This window comes from Ammospiza caudacuta, chromosome 18 (genome assembly GCF_027887145.1).
Source record: "Ammospiza caudacuta isolate bAmmCau1 chromosome 18, bAmmCau1.pri, whole genome shotgun sequence".
Lineage (NCBI taxonomy): Eukaryota > Metazoa > Chordata > Aves > Passeriformes > Passerellidae > Ammospiza > Ammospiza caudacuta.
In genome coordinates, this window is record NC_080610.1 from 10,346,281 (window position 1) to 10,368,972 (window position 22,692).

The window sequence follows — 22,692 nt, forward strand, 5'->3', positions numbered from 1 at the left end:
TCTGATGGGGGATGCCAATGCCAGCTCCAACAATCTGCTAATTCTACCCAGGTGGTATTCTCCATTCTCACTGGTCCTTTGGAGGAAGATGTTTCTCTTCTAACTACAGGTTTAATTCACTGCCCTACCCTGCCTTCTAAGGGTTCAGCAATATAATAATACACAACTGATCTGCAGAGAGGCACAGCCTCTTTTCTTCCCAAAAGCTCTTTCAATGTTGGCAGCAATGCTTCAAAGCCAAGAGGATCATCAAAGACAGGCAGAGTATTTCCAGTTCCCTCAGAGACAGGAGAAGAGAGGACCTACAACATCACATTCTGGGTGCCCTGTAATTCCAAGAGGCTGTTTGCAGAAGTTGTTGGGATGATTCACAGAAAGGCTCTGCCTTCAGTACTGTCCTTACTCATGGCTTGTGCAAGCACTTGGGGTGAAAAGTTTCAGCTTTCAAGTCTCCCCTTTCCACCATTAACTGTCTGCATTAATTATAACATGAGGAGTTCCTGCACAGGTCTAATAAACAAAGCTTGTCCTGCAACATTGCTTTGGTCACCCTGACCTGACACTCTGTGTGTGCTGCAGGTTCACTTTCAAACTCCTATTACAGCCCTCCCATCTGACATCCCTGAGCACCTGAGGATCAACCTGCTAAAATCTGGTGCTTGGATCTGCTTCCAGATTGCTATTATCCCTGAAAAGCAACACAGGAACTCTGAATCCTCCATCCATCACATTGCAACAGGAACTGGAGGCTGTAGCCAGGACAGTAACCCCACTGTGCTACAGGCCCCTCACACAGTTTTTAAGAGTCCTAAAGCTCACTCTCCAAAGAAATGAGACAAAGAAAGAATTGTGGTTCCAATCTGCCAGGCAATCAAAGACATGAGTAGTTTTAGTTAGGATGGAAATGCAAGCTATACACAGGAACCAAGCCCACATGTACCCCATCCAGTCAAGCAGCTTGTTCATGGTCACATCCAAACTTTCCCTGCAGTAATTGAGGACAAGTCATTCAGATGAGGAACAGGCAATACAAAAAGCTAAACAAGCCAAATATGCAAATCAAAATGTGCCCGAACATTTTCTTAAACTGAACAGAGACTCCAGCTCCCAGACACTCTATCCCAAAAGGGCCAATCCCCACAGCCTCAGCTGCTGGCTGGTGAGGCAAGAGCACTGGTGCCTTCCAAGGAGCATCTGCCAAGCAGGAGTGCATCTCCCCATCTTCTCCTAAGCAGCTCAGAGCATAAATAACACCTTTGAACAGTTTTGCACACAGAGCCCTCCTGGCCCTTTCCCAACAGTCCTTGTGCACTGAAATTTTTGGGCACAGATAGTCACACTCATCTTTTATAGCTCATCCAAAACCCACAGAGAGAACAGTCAGAACACAACACAATCTTTACATTTGTTCACCTCTCAGCAACAGTGGTTCTGTGAACAGCTGCAGCACTACTCCTGAAGCAGAGAGCAATGAAGTAAAAGTTTGCCTGTCTCTTACAGTACTGGAAAACCACTCTGGCACTAATGCCAGTGCAAACAGCAGTAACAACTGGGGTTGGCAGGAGCCAGCACTAGAACCTCAAAGGTGCTGGGACCAGCTGAGCTCTTACAGATTGCTCTGAGCAGCCTTCTGCCATCACCAGTGCCCTGCAGCAAGGAGCACAGCACATCTCTCTGCCCGCAGGCATTCCCACTGGAACAGGCAGGTAGGTATCGGCCCTTTACCTGAAAACATCCTGGTCCTCGTGGTCTGTGGGGGGGTTGTTCCACTGGGAGGGGATCCGACAGTAAAAATCACTGGGGATGGGCTGGCAGAGCCCCCAGCCCGGGCACCAGAGTGCAGGGTCCCTCCGTAAGCACCTGAGGGAGCTGGGGAGACAGTTGAAAGGTGCAGACCGGCATTACAGGAAGGTTCCGCAGAGCACCGTGCCCCGCCCAGCGGGTGCGTTCCTGCGGACTCTCCTGGCACACAGCGGGCACCAGCACGGGCACTGGGGCACCCCCAGCACCACGGGGCAGTGCCAGCCGCTGCTGCAGCTGCTCTCCCTCCTCGCTGCCTGCCTGCACGCCCAGAACACCCACCCTGCAGAGTCATTCACACCGAGCCGCCTGGCACCGAGCCACCGCTGCCACAGGTTATCACACTCACAAGGGGCCACAAGAGGAAGCCCTGCCTACAAAAATCACACCACTAGGCAGCAGATACACAGCACACACAGCCCACAGAGCAGGGAAAAGCAAACACCACTGCACTCCTCACACACGGTGCGTCCCGAGCCAAGAGCCACCGGCAGAGCAGCCTCCCAAAGCAGGAGGGGTGCAGGCAAACCCAGCCCAGGACATCCTGCCAGACCTGCCTGGCCTCCCCACCTACCTGCAATCTCCATTGGCTTCTCGTTGTTCAGGCTGTCGCTGCTGCCAGCTTCTGAGATCTGTGCCCCAAAGGCTGCCTTGAGGAGCAGGTCAGTGAGCCTGCCCGTGCTCAGAGATCTAAAAAGAGTACAGACAATGTGATGCTGAAAGTCAACAGGTGCAAGGTGTCAGCTAACTTCACTTCTTTGTGCTATTCCTGCTCCACAGCCACTTAACACTACACAGCAAACAGTCTGGAGTTGAAAAAACCGCTCTTTCAACAGAGCGTCTGAAGCACCTCCTGCTACTTGTAGAAAGCACAAAACTATCATGATTGACTACAACAACGCAAGTCCTTACTATGTTAATACAACACAATTTGTTTTTGTTGAAAAGAATTTAAATTAGTATCAGAGGACTCTTCCAGAACACTGGGGAAAGCTGCAGTGTGTGCAGAGAGGGATGTAAGAAAAACTTCACAGCAGCACCTGAGTGACTTTCTATCCTGCAGTGCTCATGACAGCCAGCACGTGGCTTTCCAACAGATCTCTCTTCTGAAGATCTGTGCCACTGTTTGATGGAGGAGACACCCAGAACAGCTTCTCCTCCATGACAGGCCCCACAGAGAGCAATTGCTTGTCTGGAAACAAAGTCCTGCATCCTCACTTGATCAAACTCTGAACACTAAACATGGTGCAAAGCTGAAGACAATCTTTCATTTTAAAAAATATAGGCCATGGTCTGTCCCTTTAGAGGAAGACTTTTAAAGTCTGCACCATACCTATTTGCAATCCAAAGGGGCTAGCAGGTAACTACATAATGTTTACAGATGCCTCACTACAACTGCAGCATCAGCTGGGGTTTGAAATTTGCCCCATCTGTCCTGCACTGAGGAGTGAAGCACCACTGTATGAAGCAGAGAGCAGCTCACCTGCCCTTGATCTCTTCCACAGGCCTCAACCCCAGCCCAGTTTGCTGGCAGTGGAAATGACCCATCTCCTTCAGATCTGGCAAGGTCTTGTTCCGGGTTGGAGTCATCATGACCCCCTGGTGGGCCAACAGGGTGAGGAGATTCTGGGAACTTGGGGTTTTGGGAAACTCAAATGGGGACACAGCCTAAGAAGAATAAAAAGAACAGAGATCTGTATATAAAATGAAGGAGGAAGGCTCCTCTTCGTCCCCATTTGTTTATCAAAATTAAAATTTTTAACAACCTGCCTGAAATAAGAGTAGAAATCCCACCCTGAACAGTTACTTGTCCCTAATCCCAGAAAGGCTAAAATGAAAGGACAACAAACTGCTGAGAATTTTGCAAGCAGAGGAAATGCTGTCACAGTGCCTGCTCCCCATGTGGCACAGGGCTGTCACTGCTGGGGATTCCTGCTGGACACACACTTGTGTCACAGCTGGTCACTGTGTCCCCACCAGCCATTCACTCTGGCCATTGGGGCAGCTCCTTCCCCTGCCTGCTCCAAGCCTGGCTCTGCTGAGCTGCTGAGTGCTGCTGCCCAGGGGAAGCAGGGCACCACCCCATTTCACACAGATCACTGCACAGCCCTCACAAGTGCTGATAAATCCAGGTCAGACTTATCTGCTCCTAGAGCAGCTCATCCCCAGATCACCCAGAAGACCAAGCTGTGAGAGGCTCAAGAGCAGACTCCTGGCACACCTTTGTAGGGGAGCCCATGATTGTTGGCAAAGGGCTTCTCTGCATGAACTCGGAGAGCTTGGGTGAGGAGCGGAGCTGCCGGCAGTGCTGCAGGCCGTGGATCTGCAGAGGCTGGCTGACTGGGGTGTGACCAAAGTGAGCAACAAGAGGGTCAGAGTGCTGCTTGGTTATCTTCTGCCTGCAGGAATGCAAATCTGACAGGTTGGGAGCACTGTGGAGCCGGGAGCCCATCCCTCGAGGAGACTGTTCGGGTGCCAAGGAACCTGGAGGGCACAGAGTGACAAACTACATCACTGCCTGCTCCTAACACAGACACAGCCTGGTCTCAGGATCTACAGCTCAAACAGATCAAAACCTTCTAGGGCTAAGCATGGTACTGAGCAGGGCCACAGCTCTGCCAGGCCTGGTCATTTTTGAGTCTGTGGGAAGATGAAATATGAACAACAGGGAAATAAAAGTGCAGCTTCTTTCTTTCATTGCCATTCAGAGACACAAACCCTGACTGTCAGAGCTCAGCAGCAAGGAAACTACACATTAAACAGGCCTCTTGGCAGAGGAGGTGTTAGAGGTTTTGAGATGTTTTCCCTTCACTCAATCCATTGGCTTCCAAGTCCCAAATTTGAGCTTTTGTGACCCTCAGTCTGTCAACACTGGAAGACAGGATGTGAATGGAACAACCCCAAGTCCCACCAGCACACAGAGATCCTGGCTGGCCTAACATCCAGAGAAGCTGCTGAAGCACCCAACCCAACCTAGAATGCCCTGAGAATACAGTTCTGGGTTATCCATGGCAATAAGGAAGGAAGGCAAGGACCGACGCACCGGCAGCAGGAACTCGGCTTCTCACTTCTGCTCCAAGAGAAGATGGGATAACAGTCTGGCTGGGCTGCTCTGGGATTGTTCCAACTGTGAGGGAATTAAACAGAAAAGAAATTAATTCAGTATTAAGTTTTTATAGGCAAGAACAGCACTATGCACCACCTGTTCATAGAAAGATGCCAGTTATCTCTTTCATCTTCTCAGTCCTAGCTGTGTGGTGAAAAGATCATCAACTCCTGTAAAAGGAGGTTAAAAAAAACTCTGCCTGGTATTAGTTCAGCAAGTTTTAGCCTTGCAGTGCTATTAGTTCAGAGGAATAGAATATGAATATTCTGTATTTCCCCATAAGCAGACACTAATAAATAGAGGATCAAAGACACCAGGGATATAGAACAGCTCATTAAATCAGCCTGTTCTTTTACAGAAAATAGGAAATTGCATCCATTGCACTTAGGGTTTCTCTTGTCCCTTTCCACTCGAATTGCTTGTCAGCATCTAGATCAGGCTACCAGATATTCAGCCAAAACTTTTCAGTCTGGAAGTTCAAGCCCTTTCAAAGCTGGTCAGAAGTTTGCTTTGACAATAATCGGCTTACATTTGTTCTCACCCCAACCCAAGCCAGTAAAAAGATACTTTGCACTTACAGATGCCCTCTTCTGAGGGCAGCAAAATGTTTGATGCAGGCACCAAAGCAAAGCTTGCCTCTCCTGGGGCTAACAGGTATTTTTCTCTCCATTTTACTGAGGTCAAAACACTTGTCAAATCATCTGTGGAGAAGAACCACAGGGGAACACAACAATCTGAACTCTCCACTACCTGTCAGCTACAGGTGGTCAAAACCCCCCTCTTTACAGGAAAGAGGCAAATGATTTTATTGGGACAGCAACGTGCCAGCTGCCATCTTACCTTGTGGTGATGGCATAAAGGGCTTGGCACCACCAAAGGAGAGCTTTTTGGTGCTGGGCATGGATCCATGCTCTCCAGGATAAGGAGGGGAAGCACCAGTTTTGGGAAAGCCAAGAGGACTCGTACTGCTGGACCTCCGCACCGTACCAGACCTTAGAGGAGACAAGAGCAGCACATGGGTCACTCCAGAGGCCAGGCAGAGGAGGAAGGAGAAAAGCATCACACAACACACACACAGTTACTCCCACAAAAGCAGAGCTTCGTGACTGTTTATCCTGGATCAAAATCCCACTGTTCTAGGACTACACCAAAATAGATTAAGGTGATAATCCTTGTTCAAAAGAGTGTCAATTCAAATAAATTAAAAGAACAATCCAGGTTAGCTTAGCTGTAAATAGGACAGTAATTTTTCAGAGACATCTCAGATGCTTGCAGTATCTACATCAATCCTGAACAAGACAGTTCCTATCTTGCCATGTCCAAGATGTTGATTGTAGGCAGTGTGTCCACAGTGCCCTGAGAGGGCTTTATTCAAGTGTCTCCTGTGCTGAGCCCCTTGCCCTTCAGTCAGAGCAGCCTTTAGGCTGAAAGCTCTGTGCTCAGTGCTGAGGTAAAGTGTGCCAAGGCACTGCTCTCCAGCAGAGCCTGGACTCCAGTCAGGGGCTACAGAGCAAAACACAACAGTGTGCGGCTGTCAGATCTGAAACACTTCACAGCTACCCAGAGAAATTTGGGGTTTTGGGCTGGACAGTCAGTACTGCCTGCCAGTACACCTTCAACTCATTGTAAAGGCCCAACTTAGGGAGTTAAAATTAATTTGTAAAGCCCACACATGCAGGAACCTTGAGTATTAGCCAGTGCTAAAATGAAACAGAAGAGGAAACTAGTGGGAAAGTGAGTACATCCACACAATCAGTCTGGAGAGAGACAGGATTACTGCATATCAATTAATTATTTCTCAATATGTTAATCTTTTCACCATCACTAAGAACACACAACCTAAATTGCAATGCCATTCTGTCTCTGCAGGCTCCTTCACCAAGATTCCCATTTCACTTCTCTGCATGAGAACAGTCTTTTCATCAAGTCCTTCATTCTATTCTCAATTTTAAAACATTTTTTCTCTTGTTACAAGAACATTAGTGTCAACCAGTAGGTGTTTTCTGGACAGGAATCAATGCTGAAAAAAACCCTCCTTGCTTGAGCCCCTGAAAGATGCTGTCAGTGAGGTATCCTGCCTCCTCTGCCAGGGATGCTGCATTTAACTGCCCTCATGTATCTGAACAGAAGGAACAAAGGATGTGGGTTTCAGCAGTGCCAGGACTGGCAGAACCATCCTGATGAACTGTCAGTAAATCTAATCAACAACACTTCTAGGTGTATATTTCACTTCATGCCACAATTCAGAAAATAAATACATTTTGAAAAATACATCTATTTCAGCAGTTGAGATAGCTGAGTAGCTGATCTGCCAACCCCCCTGCCCCTACTCAATGTGTTACCACATTCTGCACCCAAGGAAATCCATGCTATAATCACATGCTTGGAAAAAAGGAAATACTTGAAAATTTTAACCTAAAAATCACTTCTCTTCAGGTTGCTCCAGATTCAGAGGCTAATATTCATCAAGTGCCTGGCCCTGAAGCAAAATGAATTTCCAAAGAGAAAGGTAAGAAGATACCTGGATATTCAGTGGCAGAAAGCATTGCCCTGCCATGTTTTTAATTTTCCAGACCATAAGCCATGCAGAAGGCTGAAATTTATCTATCAGGAGCTTGTAGAAGAAAACCACCAGGTGATGTGGCCAGAGGCACACACACCTAACCAGCACCTCAGCAAGCCACACATCTGTGCACAACCACAGCTGTCACACAGCAGCCAGCCAGGTGACAGGGGGACATTTCTCAGCCACCAGAGTGCACGTCAAGGTTTGCCATCAAATGACACAGCAAACACTACTCAGCACCAATGGCCTGTTTGATCCACCTGATGGAAAAGTGGCATCACAAAATGCCTGGTGGAGTTTTCTCCTGCCATTCCTGAAGGGTGTCTCCTGAACCTGCTGATTAGAGGAAGTGATGGCCAGAGATAAGTATGGCTTCCTGGGGCAGAAAAACATGACGCCAGAGCTGCTGAGAAGATGCTAAAAGCAGCCTGTGAGTCACCCTGATGGGGCCATTCCTCGAGTTCCTGTGCAGGGACATGCCACTCTCAGCATTGCACAGAGCTGACTAAAAGGAGCAGAACATGGCACTTTGCTCCCTGGCTGTGGGCTGTGAGCCTCAGCTCTGGGGCTGGCACAGCACCTTCTCCAGAGCTCTCTCTTGATACCTCACAGGGATAATCAAGACTCTTGTGAGGTTCAAAACCGAGTGTCCACAAGTTTTGCTGTCAAAAACATAAGGCACCTAGGAAACAGGACAGTTTACCACAAAACCTGCCACACACTTAAAAAGGTAACATAAAGCAGTATTAAAGTTACAGTGGCACAGACCAAGCCTTCTGCTAATCCCTATCCTTGATCAGTATCAGCATTTCATGTCTCTGCTTCTGGGTCCACTTCAAATAAGCCTCATCCTGAATTAGGCTGGCTGAAGCCAAACTCAGGCTGATGTAGGTATTACCCTACTTTCGAAATATAAACTTTAACTAATCCAGACACCAACACAACTCATCCTAGAAAGGACATGACACCTCCTAGACACTTCTATTTGAGTGCCCCTGTTGCACAAGCTCCTTAAGATCCTGTGTTGGTCTCTTTCCCATTAGTCCATGACCTGGGCTGCTGCTGCCAGCCAACAATCACATGTGAGAAGAGATAGAAGCCCTGCATGTCTTGGATGTACCAGGCATGACCTCTGCACTCAGGTCAGCTGTCTGCTGCAGACTTGGCAGCAGGGTCTTCCTGACAGCCTTCAGAAAACATGCTCTGCCTCACGGGCTTAAATTGCTCATGATTTACTCAGTCCTGGCTGCACAACCACATTAAAATGCAACTCGTGCACAACACATCATCTATGGCATGACTGGCTACAGGAACCAATTAAGGTGAAGTCAGGTAGGTTCTGTAGCCCCATCCATTTTAGTTGTTTATCTCAAATTTTCCTTTTATAAAGGCATCTGCCAGATGGATGGGTCTCACTGCCTGGACACTTGGACACCCAATCCATAGCTGGCATGGGAAAAGCTGTCAGACTCAGTGGCTCAGCCTTCACTCTGAGCTGACAGGAGCTTTCTTATATAAAAGTACACAGGCAAAATCGACAGTGCTAACAAATCAACACCACCACAAAAAACACCCCAAAACACACCCCTATGGTGAGGAATGTTTGAAGGAGCTGGGGTTGTTTAGCCTGGAGAAGAGGAGGCTTAGAGGTCACCTTATTGCTCTCTACAATTCCTGAAGGGAGGCTGCAGACAGGTGGGGGTCGGTCTCTGACAGAACCAGAGGAGACAGTCTCAAAGTACATCAGGGAAGGTACAGGTTGGATATTAGGAAGAAATTTTTCACCAAAAGAATAATAAAGTACTGGAATGCTCTTCCCAGGGAGGTGGCAGAATCACCATCTCCGGATGTGTTTAAAAAAAGACTGGACAAGGCACTTGGTGCTATAATCTAGTTGAGGTGTTAGGGCATGATCTTAGAGGTCTCTTCCAACCTCATCATTCTGTGACTCTGTGAGGGGGACAGCCCAGCACACAGGGGTATTCACAGAGGTACAGAAAGCACAGTGCAAAGCAGTTTGTGTCCAGAGCCCCTGGTCCCAGCCCCAGCACTTACCGGGGAGAGGAGTAAGGGTTGGGGGACTGCAGGTTCTGCTCGATGCGCCGGTAGTTGTGGATCTGTGTGGGGACAGGGATGGGCACCGAGTGGCCGTACTTGCTGCTGGAGAACTGCCCTGGCCGCCTGTGGGAAGGAGACACACAGAGACAACCTCCTGTAAGGGCTGGGCCTTCCACCAGCTAATTGGAGATTTTATCTTCGTGAAGCAACTGCAGGCAGGGAGCGTCCCCTGGGCTGCTCTGGGGCTGTGGGTTTGCAGCAGGAGGTGGTTCAAAGTCATATCAAAGGGAAATGGCACCACACATCTCCTGAAAACAGGCACCTTTCCTCCAGCACCATTCCCACCCACAGCCTGATGTTCAAGCCTCACCCAAGCACACCACTCCCTCCAGGAAAACCAGAGCCCTGCTATTTCAGGCCATGGCTGGCCCAGTTTCCAAGAGCTCAAATCCACAGCCAAGCAGACAGGGCTGAGCAGGGGCTAAACATCCCTGGCTCCCAAAGGACACCAGCACAGCCTTTGCTGACAAGAGCTGCCTGTGCCTGACTCATGCACAGGCAGTGCTGCAGCCCCATGGAAGCCTCACACCACGAGGGGAATGCAGAGCTTAGATCAGAATATTGGCAAGTTAAATACAGGGTGGAGAAGGCACCTCAGGAGAAAATAAATCTGAGGGACAGGAGCTGGTATCTCTATACCCATCAAGGGCAAGATGGAATACCACACACACAACATGGGACAAGTCCATTCTGCAAGTTTCAGGCTCCTTCCATCCAAGCAGGTGAATTGGCTCATGTCTGATTCCTGTTCCCCCAGGTTACTCTTGGCCTGTCCACCAGGTCACACACAAACCATGCTGTACAAAACCCATGCAAATACCACATTTAACTAAGTAGCTGCCTAAAGTCTTTTCCCAAAGGCCCCAGAATTCCAGGATTAATTGCCATGGCAAAGCTATTTACAACTGCCAACACCAATTGCAGGGATGTTGGACAATTACAGGAAGATCTTATTGGTAATGAAGGTAAGGTAATTCTGCAGTCTCCCTCGTTGTCAAGCAAGGAACACACCTGGGTCTGCCCCTGACAAGATGGAAGCATCACTCCTTGTGGTCTAGCACTTAGAATGGAAATATTTTACATTACATGAAAGGATATACTTAATTCAGCAAGAACACACGTGTGTTCAGGGGAAGAAAAAAGGGTTTGTGACTTATTTGGTAGTTCAAAGTATCCCATTATCAGAATTTCTGTTTTGAGGAAGATCATAGCATTCTGTGGTTTATGGTGATAGCACTGAACAAAGGTGAACTGCAGTAAAGTGTCTGCAGATCTCTACACAGTGCATGTGAAGACACTTCTCAATCACAGGAGAGCCAAATAACTGGAAGAGATCTTTCCTCAAGGTTGAATGATCAAATTATTCTGATCTTTTCATTCCTCTCTCAACTTTTTAAAGTTCCATATATTCTTCCTTGTGTGCTCTTATTTCTTCCACCAAGAAAAGGGATTCTTAATTTCCTATTTGTCTCTAAAAGGCAGCATGGATGCCTTGATTCTTCACTGACACACACAAAAAAAAAGGCATTCAAGGTTTCCAGTAGCTCAGCAAAAAGGTGAGGCTTTGATGCGTCTGCCTTCCATGAGTATAAAACATGGTATTGTGACAGACATAAACAAAACAAAGCTTTAGCAAGAAATCTGAAGGTTCATGTGAAACCTTGTGCTCATTTTGAACATGCATTTCAAATGCTATCTTTTCTATCTGGTCAAAATTTTTTATCAGAAAAATTCTTGGGTAAAAGGATTCTCCCTCTCCACAAGAGTTATATCAAATCCTTATTTCCTTCACATGGTGCAAGTTGCAAAGGAAATTATCCAGATGAGGTGACATACACTAAACCTGCTAAATGGCCCCAAGCCCTAAAGAATGCAATTGACCATAAACCTGCAAAGCCCAAGAGATAAAGCTGGAACAGGGACTTTAACTACTAGGCAGTAATTAAAAGCTCTTTGAAAATGGTATTAAATCTAGTGCTGTGGGGTACATGCAAGGAATTACCTTTCATTAGACTTACTAAGCATCTTCAAGGAAATGTTAAAAAAATAATTTAAAAAAAAGGGATCAATTATTGACATGTTTTAATTCTGCCCAGTTCTTAATCTCTTAATTAAGAGAAGGAGAGTTGTCAGTGTACCATGACATCCTGTGGAAAACCCACTGCTGGCCACTCTGAGACAGCCCTTGCTTTCTGTCCCAGATGGACTGCAGCCAGCACTGCTTGCTAGCCTGGAGCCGCACAGGGAAGGGAGAATGCTGCTTCCAAGTGAGCAGGCAGAGGGACAACCAGGAGTGCTCTGCACCAGTGGAGCCAAGTGCTGAACCAACAGGTCTGGTGCCATCTGCAGGGAAGGGCACTGAAACCCAGTGAGGGCACAGCTGGGTGGCACCAGCCCTGAGCGCTCCCAGGGGACAGAGCAAAGAGCAAGCTTTGTCCTCTGGACTCAGAGTGCTCCAATCTTTCGTTACTGATGCCTTACCCCCATCCCAACCAGCACAGAAAGGAGCTTTTCAGTTACTTCAAGGCAGACAGAAAAGTGGGAAGTAGCACTAGAGAGTTTGGCATCTGCTCCACAGAAGCTGCTGGGAAGGAGCAGGAAAGACAGTGAGAGTGGAAACATGTTTAGATCAAAGCCTCTGGCACTGACTGGCACCCTGGGGTCCACTAGAAAATGAAGAGGCCAGTTTGGTGAACAGTGAGAAGTGGGCAGCATTTGTGGTCAACTTCCCTGAATTTCTCCTCACTGGTGCCCAGAAGCAAGGCCACATCCTTTAATAGAGACTGATCCCCAGAATGCAAAGGAATCAGTTGAGGAGTAAGCTGTTAAAAAGCTTAGCAGGCCATGGCATAAGAAGCCTCATGCAATTAAACTCCACACTGTGGTACATGCTTGCCAATTAATCTGATCACGTCAGCCAGGCTCTGAGCTATATTATTCTCTGTTAAATTTGTATGCTTTGAGGCTATGTTTTGTCATTTTCTGGGCTCTGTTCATGACAAATGTGTTCAACACAAAGCCTGGAACTATATTTTCTTCTTAAAAAAGATTTTAGGGTCATCCATCTCCCAGTGTGAAATCCCCTTAAGCCATCCTCCCCCGACAGGTGCCATATTGACAGGACAGAAGATGAAAGCTGTCCTGCTTCCCCAGCAGGCAAGAACAAGATGGGAAGCAACACAAACAGTTCCCTGCCAGCTAAGCACATACCCTAAAGCTTCAGGGCCCAGAGTCAAGGGGATCACCTTCCAAAGACCATTAACACCTTCAGAACACAAAAGTGTCTGGCCCCTCTGGGCAGCTGGTACTGTTACGTGTGGGCAGCCGTCACCTACAACACTTCTAAAGGCCAAAACTGAGTTTAGAGCAACTGGTTTAGTTGGAATGAACCCCATGACCATGCCTGTTTGCACATGCTCCTCCTACTCCTGCATCCCCCATTAGTAAACAAGGTCCAGTATCAGCATTACTTTTTTCTAGAGCCACAGCACAAGGAGCTTTTCAACAAGCCAAAACCAACTAAGCAGGACCTCATCTGTCCTTCAAGAGCAAGGGGAGATGAGCAACACTCCCCCACATTTGTCCAGTAAATTAGAATTAGAAACAAGGGTCTTTAGCTGGAATTCTGCCCACCTCTGAGGGCTGGGCACTGGGGGAACGTGCCAGCAGAGAACATTTACCTTCTGCTGAGAACAATCGCTGCCCCTCAGGGAACAGAGGTAATTCCAGCTCTCCTGTGCTCCCTCCTAGCCCCTCCTGAGAGCCAGAAGAGGGAGAGACAGGCTCAGTAGTTGGGAGTGATCATTGCCCAAGTTTCTCCTGGGTGTTTCTTGTTACCCATTAATTACGAGGAGAGATGTGGATCTTGCCCAGCACACCAACAGCAGTAAAATCCCCCCTGGAAGTCAATGGGAGTTGGATTATTCAGTGTTGCACAGACACCACCAGTTTTTCTTACCCAGATGGGCTTGGAGAACTGCTGTAAGGGGGTGATGGAGATGGTGTCCTCCCCTGGCTTTCCAAGCCTGCTGAAGTCACCAGGGAACTCCTGAGGGAAACAGAAAGAACTCAGCTGCCAGAGCCTGGGAACCAGCCCTGTTTCCCTCCCACAAAGCACAGCAGCAGAGCTGAGTCTGCCCAGCACCTCCTCAGTGGGAGCTCTGGGCACTGTCACCCTGCTCCCACCACAACTGAAAATGGTCAGAACCAGGCAGGTGACACACATCAGAAAAAGGCTGATAACTCAGGAACATCTTCCCTCCCATCCACCAGAACCCCACAGTCCCAAACACCCAGCAGGCTCCATGGTTGGACAATTTCAGCTCCTTGGTGATCTTACCCACTGTACATCAGGCTGTCCTGGATTGGTTTCCCTCCTGCAGCCTCAGCAGCTAAATCACCTGAGGAACAAGGAAGTGCAGAAAGAGATTAATTAAAGATAATTTTCTTAAAAACCTTTATACATTCATAGCAATTGAGATTTTGTGTAGAATTTCCTGCTCCTCCAAGCCCTGCTGAGTTGTTCCTCAAGTCAGTGTTTTGCAAACCACACGTGGGCTGAAGCTGGAGTTCATGGTGGATGCTGCTAATCCTTACACCCTGAACTTTTGGAAAATTTTGTTGAAAGCAAGTCCTCTTGGAAGGGGGCTTGACAATCCTGACAATCATTTGAGGCAACAGGTCCAAGTCATGGCTTCTGTGTACAAGTGGTACAAGATCCTCACAGAGCTCTGGAACATCCCTGTCCTCCCTGGCAAAAATCCAGGGCAGCCAGATGAGCTGGCAGCTGGATACACAACAAACATCTGAACTGGGAACATGACCAGCACCAGGCAAGTGTGTACTGGTCCCACCACTGATTCCAGGGAAAACACAAGCTCCTCCTTATCCTAAGTACAGCAGAGATCTTCCAGAGATTACTCTACCCCTCCAAATTCCTGTTTTAACACAAGTGGTGCAACTGTGAAAGGAGGAATCTCAGCATTTATCACCAAGCTCCAACTCAGCAAAGCATCACACACGTGGGCAAGGTTGAACAATGTTCCTCTTCTGGTTAAGTAAGGATTTGTGCATGGACATACTTGGGCATGTGGCTGAACTGAGGTCTGGTTCTATGTACATCTGTATTTGCAAGCAAGTCCTATCAAAGTATAAACACATAAAGGTCATAAAATGAAATTTAGAGCACTTGAAGAAAAAACAACATATTTTAGTTTTTCTCAGCGGTTTTTGTAAAATCCAGCTTGCTGGCTGAAATCCTGTCTTGGACTGTGATGGTGAGTGAAACTGAAGACAGGATAACAAGGTAAAAGCTTCTGTGAGAGAGACTTTTCCCTGTGAGCCTATTTATCTTCTTTTCCAGTTGGATTTCCAGGTTCAATCTCTTATTGAGGTCCTCAAGTAATCTTTACTCTCAAATCCTGTCTTTAAAGGTAATTACAAAACATCCTATGAAACTAGCCAGTGAGGCAGACCCCTCTGCCAGCTTGAAAACAAAACCACTCCTACTATTCAGTCCAAACAGACAAGTTTAACCACCCTTTCAACTTTTCAATATCTATCCTTACCATCCACATCCCCTCTGCTCAGAACATCTGCATTTTCAGAAAGCCCCTTACTTGAGAACTGTGCAGGGACCATGACAAAGTCATCTGTGTCACAGGAGGAATTCTTGCTGCTGCTCCCTGCAGAGTCCTTGGATCCGTGCAGGAACCCGGGCAAGTCCTGGGTGGGAGATGCCAGTGCCTTCTCCTGCAGCTGCTGCTGCATCTCTCCAAGGGACTGCTAGTTCAGGGAGAAAACAAACACTGCCCTCAGCACAGCCACTTCATCATTCTGCTCCATCCTTTAAACTGAGCTCTACAAGGCTACAAACAACATTGTGCTGATAAACCAGGGCTGATGGTTTGCCAGAAGCAGCTGTTCAGACTGCTGGAAAGGAACAGCCTTTCATGTCCCTGTCAGAACAGTGCATCTTTTGTTACACAAAACATACTTCCACTGTGTCTGATGCTCCACAGATAGGAAAAATGCACTCAAAGTATTGCATCCCTCTGCTGAGGTTTTCTGGATCAATCACACGTTTTCTACCAACTCACTTTAGTATGGCTGGGAACACCAGAGGAGCTTTCAGAGATACTTTTGGTTGTTCTTTAGGGTTATTTTTTTCTGTTTTGTTCTTAAACACAGAACCATCTGGTCTCTATTTGTGCTTTTGCAGCACTTGGTAACATGGAGATAAGTGTTCCTGAACTTCCAAGACCACCCTGTTTTTGCTGTAGTGCTGCTAAGGAGCTAAAGAAAGGCCCAAAAGAGATTAAACTTCCAGCAGATAAACAGCTCACAGCTGTCAGAGGCAGGACAGTCCCTAAAAAGTCCCATTTTCCTGCTTCCTTCAGCTGAATGATGAACAGCCCCACAATCCCCTCCCACTGCAGACAGATGGAGGAGGCTGCATGGTTTAAGAAAGCTTTAAGGCAGCTGAACTGCCCACAGAGCAGATCACAATCTTTATCCTGATGCATTTCCAGGCTGAGAAAGACTTGAAGCAGCTTTCACTTGGGCCTCATTAAGACCCTGCTCACCCTGCAGAGACTCCTGCTGCAGCAGTGGGGATGCCCTCTCTCTGCACACACAGGCAGAAGGAATTCTCCAGCTGTCCAAGTTGTCTCTTTTCCACCCAACCTGCAAACTCTGCCCTGCAGATGTGGCATTTTTCCCAGACTGAGCCAGCACACTCCATCAGCAAAACCCCCAAGCAGAGCAGAAGAGGTGCAGTAAATCTCTAACATGGGACCCCCTCCCAGTCTGGCAGTGATTCTGTACCACCCTTAAGCTGCCCAGACCAGGAAAGCTCAGGAGAGCGAGTCTGCTTTTCACAGCATCTGCTCATTCCTGGAGTCTCATGGCCAGGAGGGATCAGCCAACACCCTCCACTCCAGGCTGCAGGGAGGAAGCTCTCAGGGACACAATCATGAAACATTCAGAGGGGAGCAGATCTGTCTTCTCTGTCCAGCTCACCTACAACAACTTCTGCTGGTCCCCCTCAGTCTTTCCCATACCAAATTGAGATACTTTGGCCCAGAGAAACTCAGAGAACAGAGCAAAAACCAGTCATGCCAGGGAAGAAAAAGTCCCAGCCTTCTCCCTTCCCTTACCAATCACACCAGCAGCATTCCTGAGCTCAAAGTCAAAGGCAGCTTTCACCAAGATCCTTCAAAAACAACCTTTCAGTTCAGTGAGCTGCAGGAATGTCACTTCACTGGTCACTTAAACATTGTGACCTCCAGAAAAGTTTTCACCATTTGGGGCAACCAGAGAGAAAAGCAATCAGTTCAGATCATCTTTCATGAGACCACTGGGCTGTGGCAGGTCTGGTGTGAGCAAACAGCTTTGCTGAATGTCCCTCTGTGGTGCCTGGGCATGCTGGTCAGAAGGAGGTCGATACACTCTGCTAGAACACACAGAATGTGCAGCCAAGGAAGCAGAGCTACACCCTGAATTAGCAACTGGTTTGGGTTCCAAGGAGCTTTTCCATCTCTGCCAAGACAAGCTAGTGCTGCTCATACCAACTTCTTTCATAATGGCTTCTCATCCAACAGGCAATGGCACACTGAAACATGTCTTGGGCAGAGTAAGCCAACCTTCAGGAAAACCCTAAACTGGAGAGAACACTGCACCAAGCCCAGCCAGAGCTACGGTGCTCAGTGACTAAAGCAGAGACTCATTTCAAACACACAAGCATGAAAACCATAGACACACACAGTGCTGCCTCTGAGCTGTACTTACAGGAGGTGATGCCAGGTGGGAAGTGGATGAGCTGCTGGAGGAACTACCAGAGCCAGAACTGGGGTAAGAAGGCATTGGCACGGAAGCAGCTAAAACCAGCAAAAAACAAAACCAAAATAAGTGGTTAAACCAAGATCAAGCAATAAGAAAAAGTCTTCTTCATCTTTTCCCATCAGATTTATCTCATGCATCATCATGTGTCTCATGTATCATATGTGGTCAATTAAAGGAGAACAAAAGAAAATCAGCATTCTGCTCAGTTATGTGATTCACAGGCATCCACTCCTCTGTGCACACCCTCACAGGGCTGAGAACTCCTGATCAAGATCAGATGCCCATTCAATCACTGACCTACCCAAGCAGCAAGATGGTTTTTGCCCTAAAGAGCCTCCAAAGCATCTTTGCAAATGCAGGGAAAGAGAAAAGTGAATGGAGTTGCTCATGTCTGGGGCAGAAGCCAGGAGCTAGACCATACCCTGACAGATTCTTCCTCATGAGACCTCAGGGCTTGGCACACATACATCAAATATTGGGAGGTGAGTGCCAAGTTAAACACATGCCTACTCAAAGCCTGTGTGTTTGCTGTCCAAACAGCCACTCGGGCATCCCAGGCCATGTGCTCTGAGCAAAATCCCAAAAGCCAACAAAAAACCTTCCAGGGGGTTTCCTCCAGGAAATAGTGCATTGCTTCCTACAGCTCAACTTGGTCACTTCTGCAAGTTAAACGTGTTTTGGTTATTGAGTATCTTTGTACAGAAATTGTTTCCACGGCATAGGCCATCCCTGCGCCTCTCCCTTTTATGTTTTATTGCTCAGTATAGGAACTGCCGATTTTATTCAGTTCTTTGTTGCACTGGCCTTTGTAACCCTCACAAGGCCTAAAGCTTACATTGAAAGGCCTGGTTAGCAAGGACCTTCAGGCAGAAAAGATGATTAAGGCATCAGAGGAGAAAGGAATATTTAACTCCAATAACTTATGAGAGTGAGGTTTAGTAAATAACAGAAGAGCTCAGCTCAGCCAAGCAGGGAGACAGTCAGAGGTAACAATGGCTCTTCAAAGGACTTTGAAGCAGTTAGTAGTTCAAATTCCCCAGTTCACATGCACAAGACTGAACAGCACAGAAGAGCCCAAAATCCCCACTTCAAGGCAGCCTGAAGTCAGATTTTACACTGGAACCATTTTGGTATTTGAATGACTTAAGACAGAGATCAGAGACAATGCTTAATTGAGGAGAGGAACACTTTGCTGCTCTTCCATTAAGCTGGCAGAGAATTAGCACCTTCTATCAAATTTCTGCCTTTACAGTACCTGTGCTAATGACTCCATAGCTAATACAAGGCAGATTAATAACACCTAGAAGAGGAATGCTTCTGTCTGAAGTAAAACTACCTCTGTCATTAATCCCATTACATACTACAAAGTACTTTCTCTATTCAACAGGCTAGAAAAATAAAAGTCCATTTCTCTGCAATTAACAGTTGAAACAGTGTTCTAATGATAAAAGAATGGGAAAATATGCCTTTTATTAAAAGGCTTTAGGAAATCTTTCCATGCAGCCTATCAAAGAAGGTTAAAGGATGACTGGACCAGAGTCCTTTATCACAAAGACAGCAATCACTGAGACACTGAATTCCTCAGCCTGAGAGAGATGTAACAAGATCCAACAGCAAGAAAGAGAAGCCAAAGCAGTGTATATGCAAAATATATATTTTAATATAAGTAACTGAGCACTTTAAGCAGGGTCACAGTGATCTCCTCCAGCCTTTGCCAACATTAACAAGAAGGAACCCACAGTGAGAAGGCAGCAGGGGGCTGGATGCACTTTTTAGCTTCTGCATCTGTTCTGCACCAGATTTAGTGCCCTTGGTGGGCTGTGCTGCTGTGACACACTGCCCTGGCTCCTGTACAGCAGCAGGGATGGAGGGATCCCAAGGATGGCTGTTCTGGGAGGTCAGGGGCTCGGCATGGAGAGCCACTCTGTCCACAGCCAGCACAGCTGCCTTCCCTCCCTACACTCAGAGAACACACACAGAGCCCTGAGAACCTGCCTGTGAAATGAAGAGCTCTGTCCTGCCTCCATCACGCTGCTTTTGATCTCCACAGTCCTCCCACAGAGCCTGCAGAGCAATCCCCAGGACCTTCCCTAAAGATTTAATACTAGAAAGGAGGGGAAAAAGGGTCTCCCTCCCTATTTATCCTGCCAGCTGCTACAGAACAAATCACCCATGCACACACAGCCCTTCCTGGTATGGAAGGGTGCTTTTAAAAAAAGATAAGTGAATTTTCTACTGTATGCACACATGCCTGATGCAAGACTTGCATCACCATTCATTTTTCCTGGAATTAGCATTTTTGTTAGAGTCGTTCCAATTCTCTCACAAGGTCCCCTCCAGCCTACTTTGGTTCTGTGATTATTGATTTAAACCTGGCTAGAATTGAGACATTTCTATTTTTGACTATTTGCTTCAGATAGCTTTTCATTAATCAGGAGGGAAGACAAGCTGGCAGACTTTGCCATTACCTGAAACTCAAACTCAGCAGCATGAAGCACTCCTTTAGATACAGCCTCTATTAATCATTCTTATTTAAATCCCTTTGAACTCCCCAAATTCACACTGTAATGCTGTGAGCTGCAACTCAGAAGGTCCTGACAGTCCAAACAGACTTTGATGCATGCAGAACCGAGGTTTGGCTCTGACAAACCCTCTCTGACCTCCACATCCCTGCTGGGGCAATTTTTGGTGTCAGACATGTAGGCCAGCTTGAAAGAAAGATGCCTGCTTCCATCTCCTCCACACACCCAGGCACTCCCAGCTCAAAATTAAAAAGGGTGCAAACATTTGGCTCATCATGTTTGCAGTTGAGTCTGAATGTGGGGAATGTTAACACGAATTGTAGGCTCCCACCCAAATCCAGAAATTGCTGGATTGTAATTGTAATGTAAATAAGTCTGTTTTCATAATTGTCCTCTCCAACTTGCTCCAGCAGCAAAACAGTCATCCTGCACATTGTGTAACCAATGCCAACTGGTTTCAAAATGGGAGAGCTGGGAGCCATAAAGGCAAGCCTGTGCTCCAGCTGTATGGATCCTGATGCTGGATCCTATATTTGTAAAAATAACTTCTGACACATCATCCTACCAGGGGCTCAGCTGTCCTAAAAATATCCAACCCTCAAGTTTTATAGAAAAGCTTTATTTGGAATCTGAGTTCTACATACACTGGAGAGATGCACTTTCCTGATTATCCTGATTCAATTAAAACCACTCATCAAAAAGTTCTTTAATTGCAATCTCTGACAAGGCAATAAAGTTTGAGTGCAAACTCTGAAAGGACTTGTCCAAATAAGCTGCTTTTTAGAGTTTAAAAGTCTGCAGCATTAAAATCTTTTATATGCAAAAGTCATGGGGATTTTTTGCTGGTTTTCACCTCAGTATTTGATGTACAATAAGATTAAAAAGATGGCAAGAGTCAAGCTAAGTCTGACAGGAATTTCAGAGAGTGAAGCACTCATGCACTTCTGAACCATAACCGCTCACCTTTCCTGCTCTCTAAACTCAGAGTCAAGGAGGGAGCAGCTCCTCATTCATTAAAGGCAGGAGCAGAAAAACCTCCAAAATATTCTGCACGGGTACCAATTACAAAGTGTTTACTGAGAGAAGACTTGCACAAGCATCTAATTATGGTTTCTGATGTGTTATTACTGTAACACACAGCCCCATACCATATGCTGATCAGACCTGGCTGCAGACAGACGACAGTCTGACTAGACACAGCATTTTAAAACTTTTATTAATAAATTTTTACACAGCTAAAGTACATGCTTAGTCACAGGTACAAAACCCACAACATAAAATTAATTATAAATAAACAAACAAACAAAAAATAAAGTACAGCATCTTAGTTAACAAAGGCCAAGGGCCCTGAACCCAGTCTCCAGGGAGGGACATGAAAACAACCATCCCTCAAAACAGCAGGGAAGAAGAGGTGCTTGTCAGAAATGTGTTATTGAAAGACTTCTTAAAAGAAATGTTGATTTTGCTGAAGCATCTCAAAAACCATGCAAATGTATTTCAACAAGGGGGATCCCCCTGCCTTAGCAGCTTCAAAATTGTCCACCTGCAGAATGATCTACATTGGAGGACTCATCAGTTTTCCAGAATTCCAAAGTTCCATTATATTTAAAGAAACTCAGATGTGGATGACTTAGTGGTAGCTAATGATCAGCTCTCAAGGAGAGTAAGAATACAAAGTTCCTTGCTCAGCTCTCCACTGCAGGCAAGATGTTCAGGCTGAGCAGGACCATCATGGTTCAGATGCAGCTCTTCCTCTCTTTGCTATTTCCTTCACTCGTGATGCTGAGCCATATGTTGAGATGAAGAAGCCCAGCAAGGTTTTTGACTCACCTTAGCTCTGCACACAGACTGAGGGCAGGCAGCCCCTGAGAAGTGCAGCCCTGCCAAGACATTCAGCTGCAGCTGTGCCAGGGTCAAGCCCACTGCCATGCCAGACAGCATTCCATAAATACCAGGTGAGTTCTTCTTATGGAGATCACCACAACCCAGCCTTTGCTGATGCACTGGCTCTTCTCCCTCCTATCAGAAATCAAGAAGACCACAGGCAGCCTGATGCACTGGCTCTTCTCCCTCCTATCAGAAATCAAGAAGACCACAGGCAGCCTTTCTTCTCCAGGCTCTTCAGCACAGGTCAGAGGGGCTCTGATCCATCACTGGCATCTGGCAGGAGCAGAGACCTCAGAGCAGACTACCAGAACTCTCTCCTGCACTAGCAGATTTCTGTGCACCACAGCTTGAACATCTCCAGCAATGGGTTGATTTTTCTCCCACATCTTCAGAACCAGTAGCAGTCTCTCCTGCCTGGAGAGGGCTCCAGGCTGTGGACGTATGTCCGGAGGCGAGGATCAGCAGGGTGACAGAGAGGTCTGGGGTTTGCACAGGCCTTACCTGCCTGTAAAGGTGCTTTTTTTCTTGGCCCTTGACCCCACACCATTAACCTTGGTGCAGCAGGTGGCAAAGGCTGAGCTACATTCTCCTGCTCATAATGGCACCTCTGGTTCTTACACAGCAGCTGTGCACAAGCTGGAAACCGAGGCCAAGTCAGGAGAACCCTCTCCTGTTTTTCTGAGGTTTTCTGCTCCCCTGGCCAGTGAAGCAGGGGGATGGCTGGAGGTAGGAGATGAGCTGGTGGGCATGCAAGAACATCCTGAGGGGGAGATCTTCTGCCCACAGGGGGATCAGACTCCAAAGGGCTTTTCCCACGCAGGACAGCGGGAGCCCGCAGCTGGGCTGGCTCA

General features: G+C 47.1%; 1 protein-coding gene across 1 annotated transcript in view; it reads right to left on the reverse strand.

Moving 5' to 3' along the window:
- Positions 1 to 22,692, reverse strand: part of ULK1 (unc-51 like autophagy activating kinase 1) — a 74,601-nt gene that overhangs the window by 9,637 nt on the left and 42,272 nt on the right. The window contains exons 13-24 of the mRNA XM_058816684.1: positions 17,379 to 17,467; positions 15,209 to 15,371; positions 13,930 to 13,990; positions 13,549 to 13,638; positions 9,528 to 9,653; positions 5,747 to 5,898; positions 5,485 to 5,607; positions 4,844 to 4,927; positions 4,022 to 4,284; positions 3,284 to 3,468; positions 2,375 to 2,490; positions 1,726 to 1,869 (exon numbers count right to left, since the gene is read on the reverse strand). Coding sequence (XP_058672667.1) covers positions 1,726 to 1,869; positions 2,375 to 2,490; positions 3,284 to 3,468; positions 4,022 to 4,284; positions 4,844 to 4,927; positions 5,485 to 5,607; positions 5,747 to 5,898; positions 9,528 to 9,653; positions 13,549 to 13,638; positions 13,930 to 13,990; positions 15,209 to 15,371; positions 17,379 to 17,467 — 1,596 coding nt within the window. The remainder of the gene's footprint in view (positions 1 to 1,725; positions 1,870 to 2,374; positions 2,491 to 3,283; positions 3,469 to 4,021; positions 4,285 to 4,843; positions 4,928 to 5,484; positions 5,608 to 5,746; positions 5,899 to 9,527; positions 9,654 to 13,548; positions 13,639 to 13,929; positions 13,991 to 15,208; positions 15,372 to 17,378; positions 17,468 to 22,692) is intronic.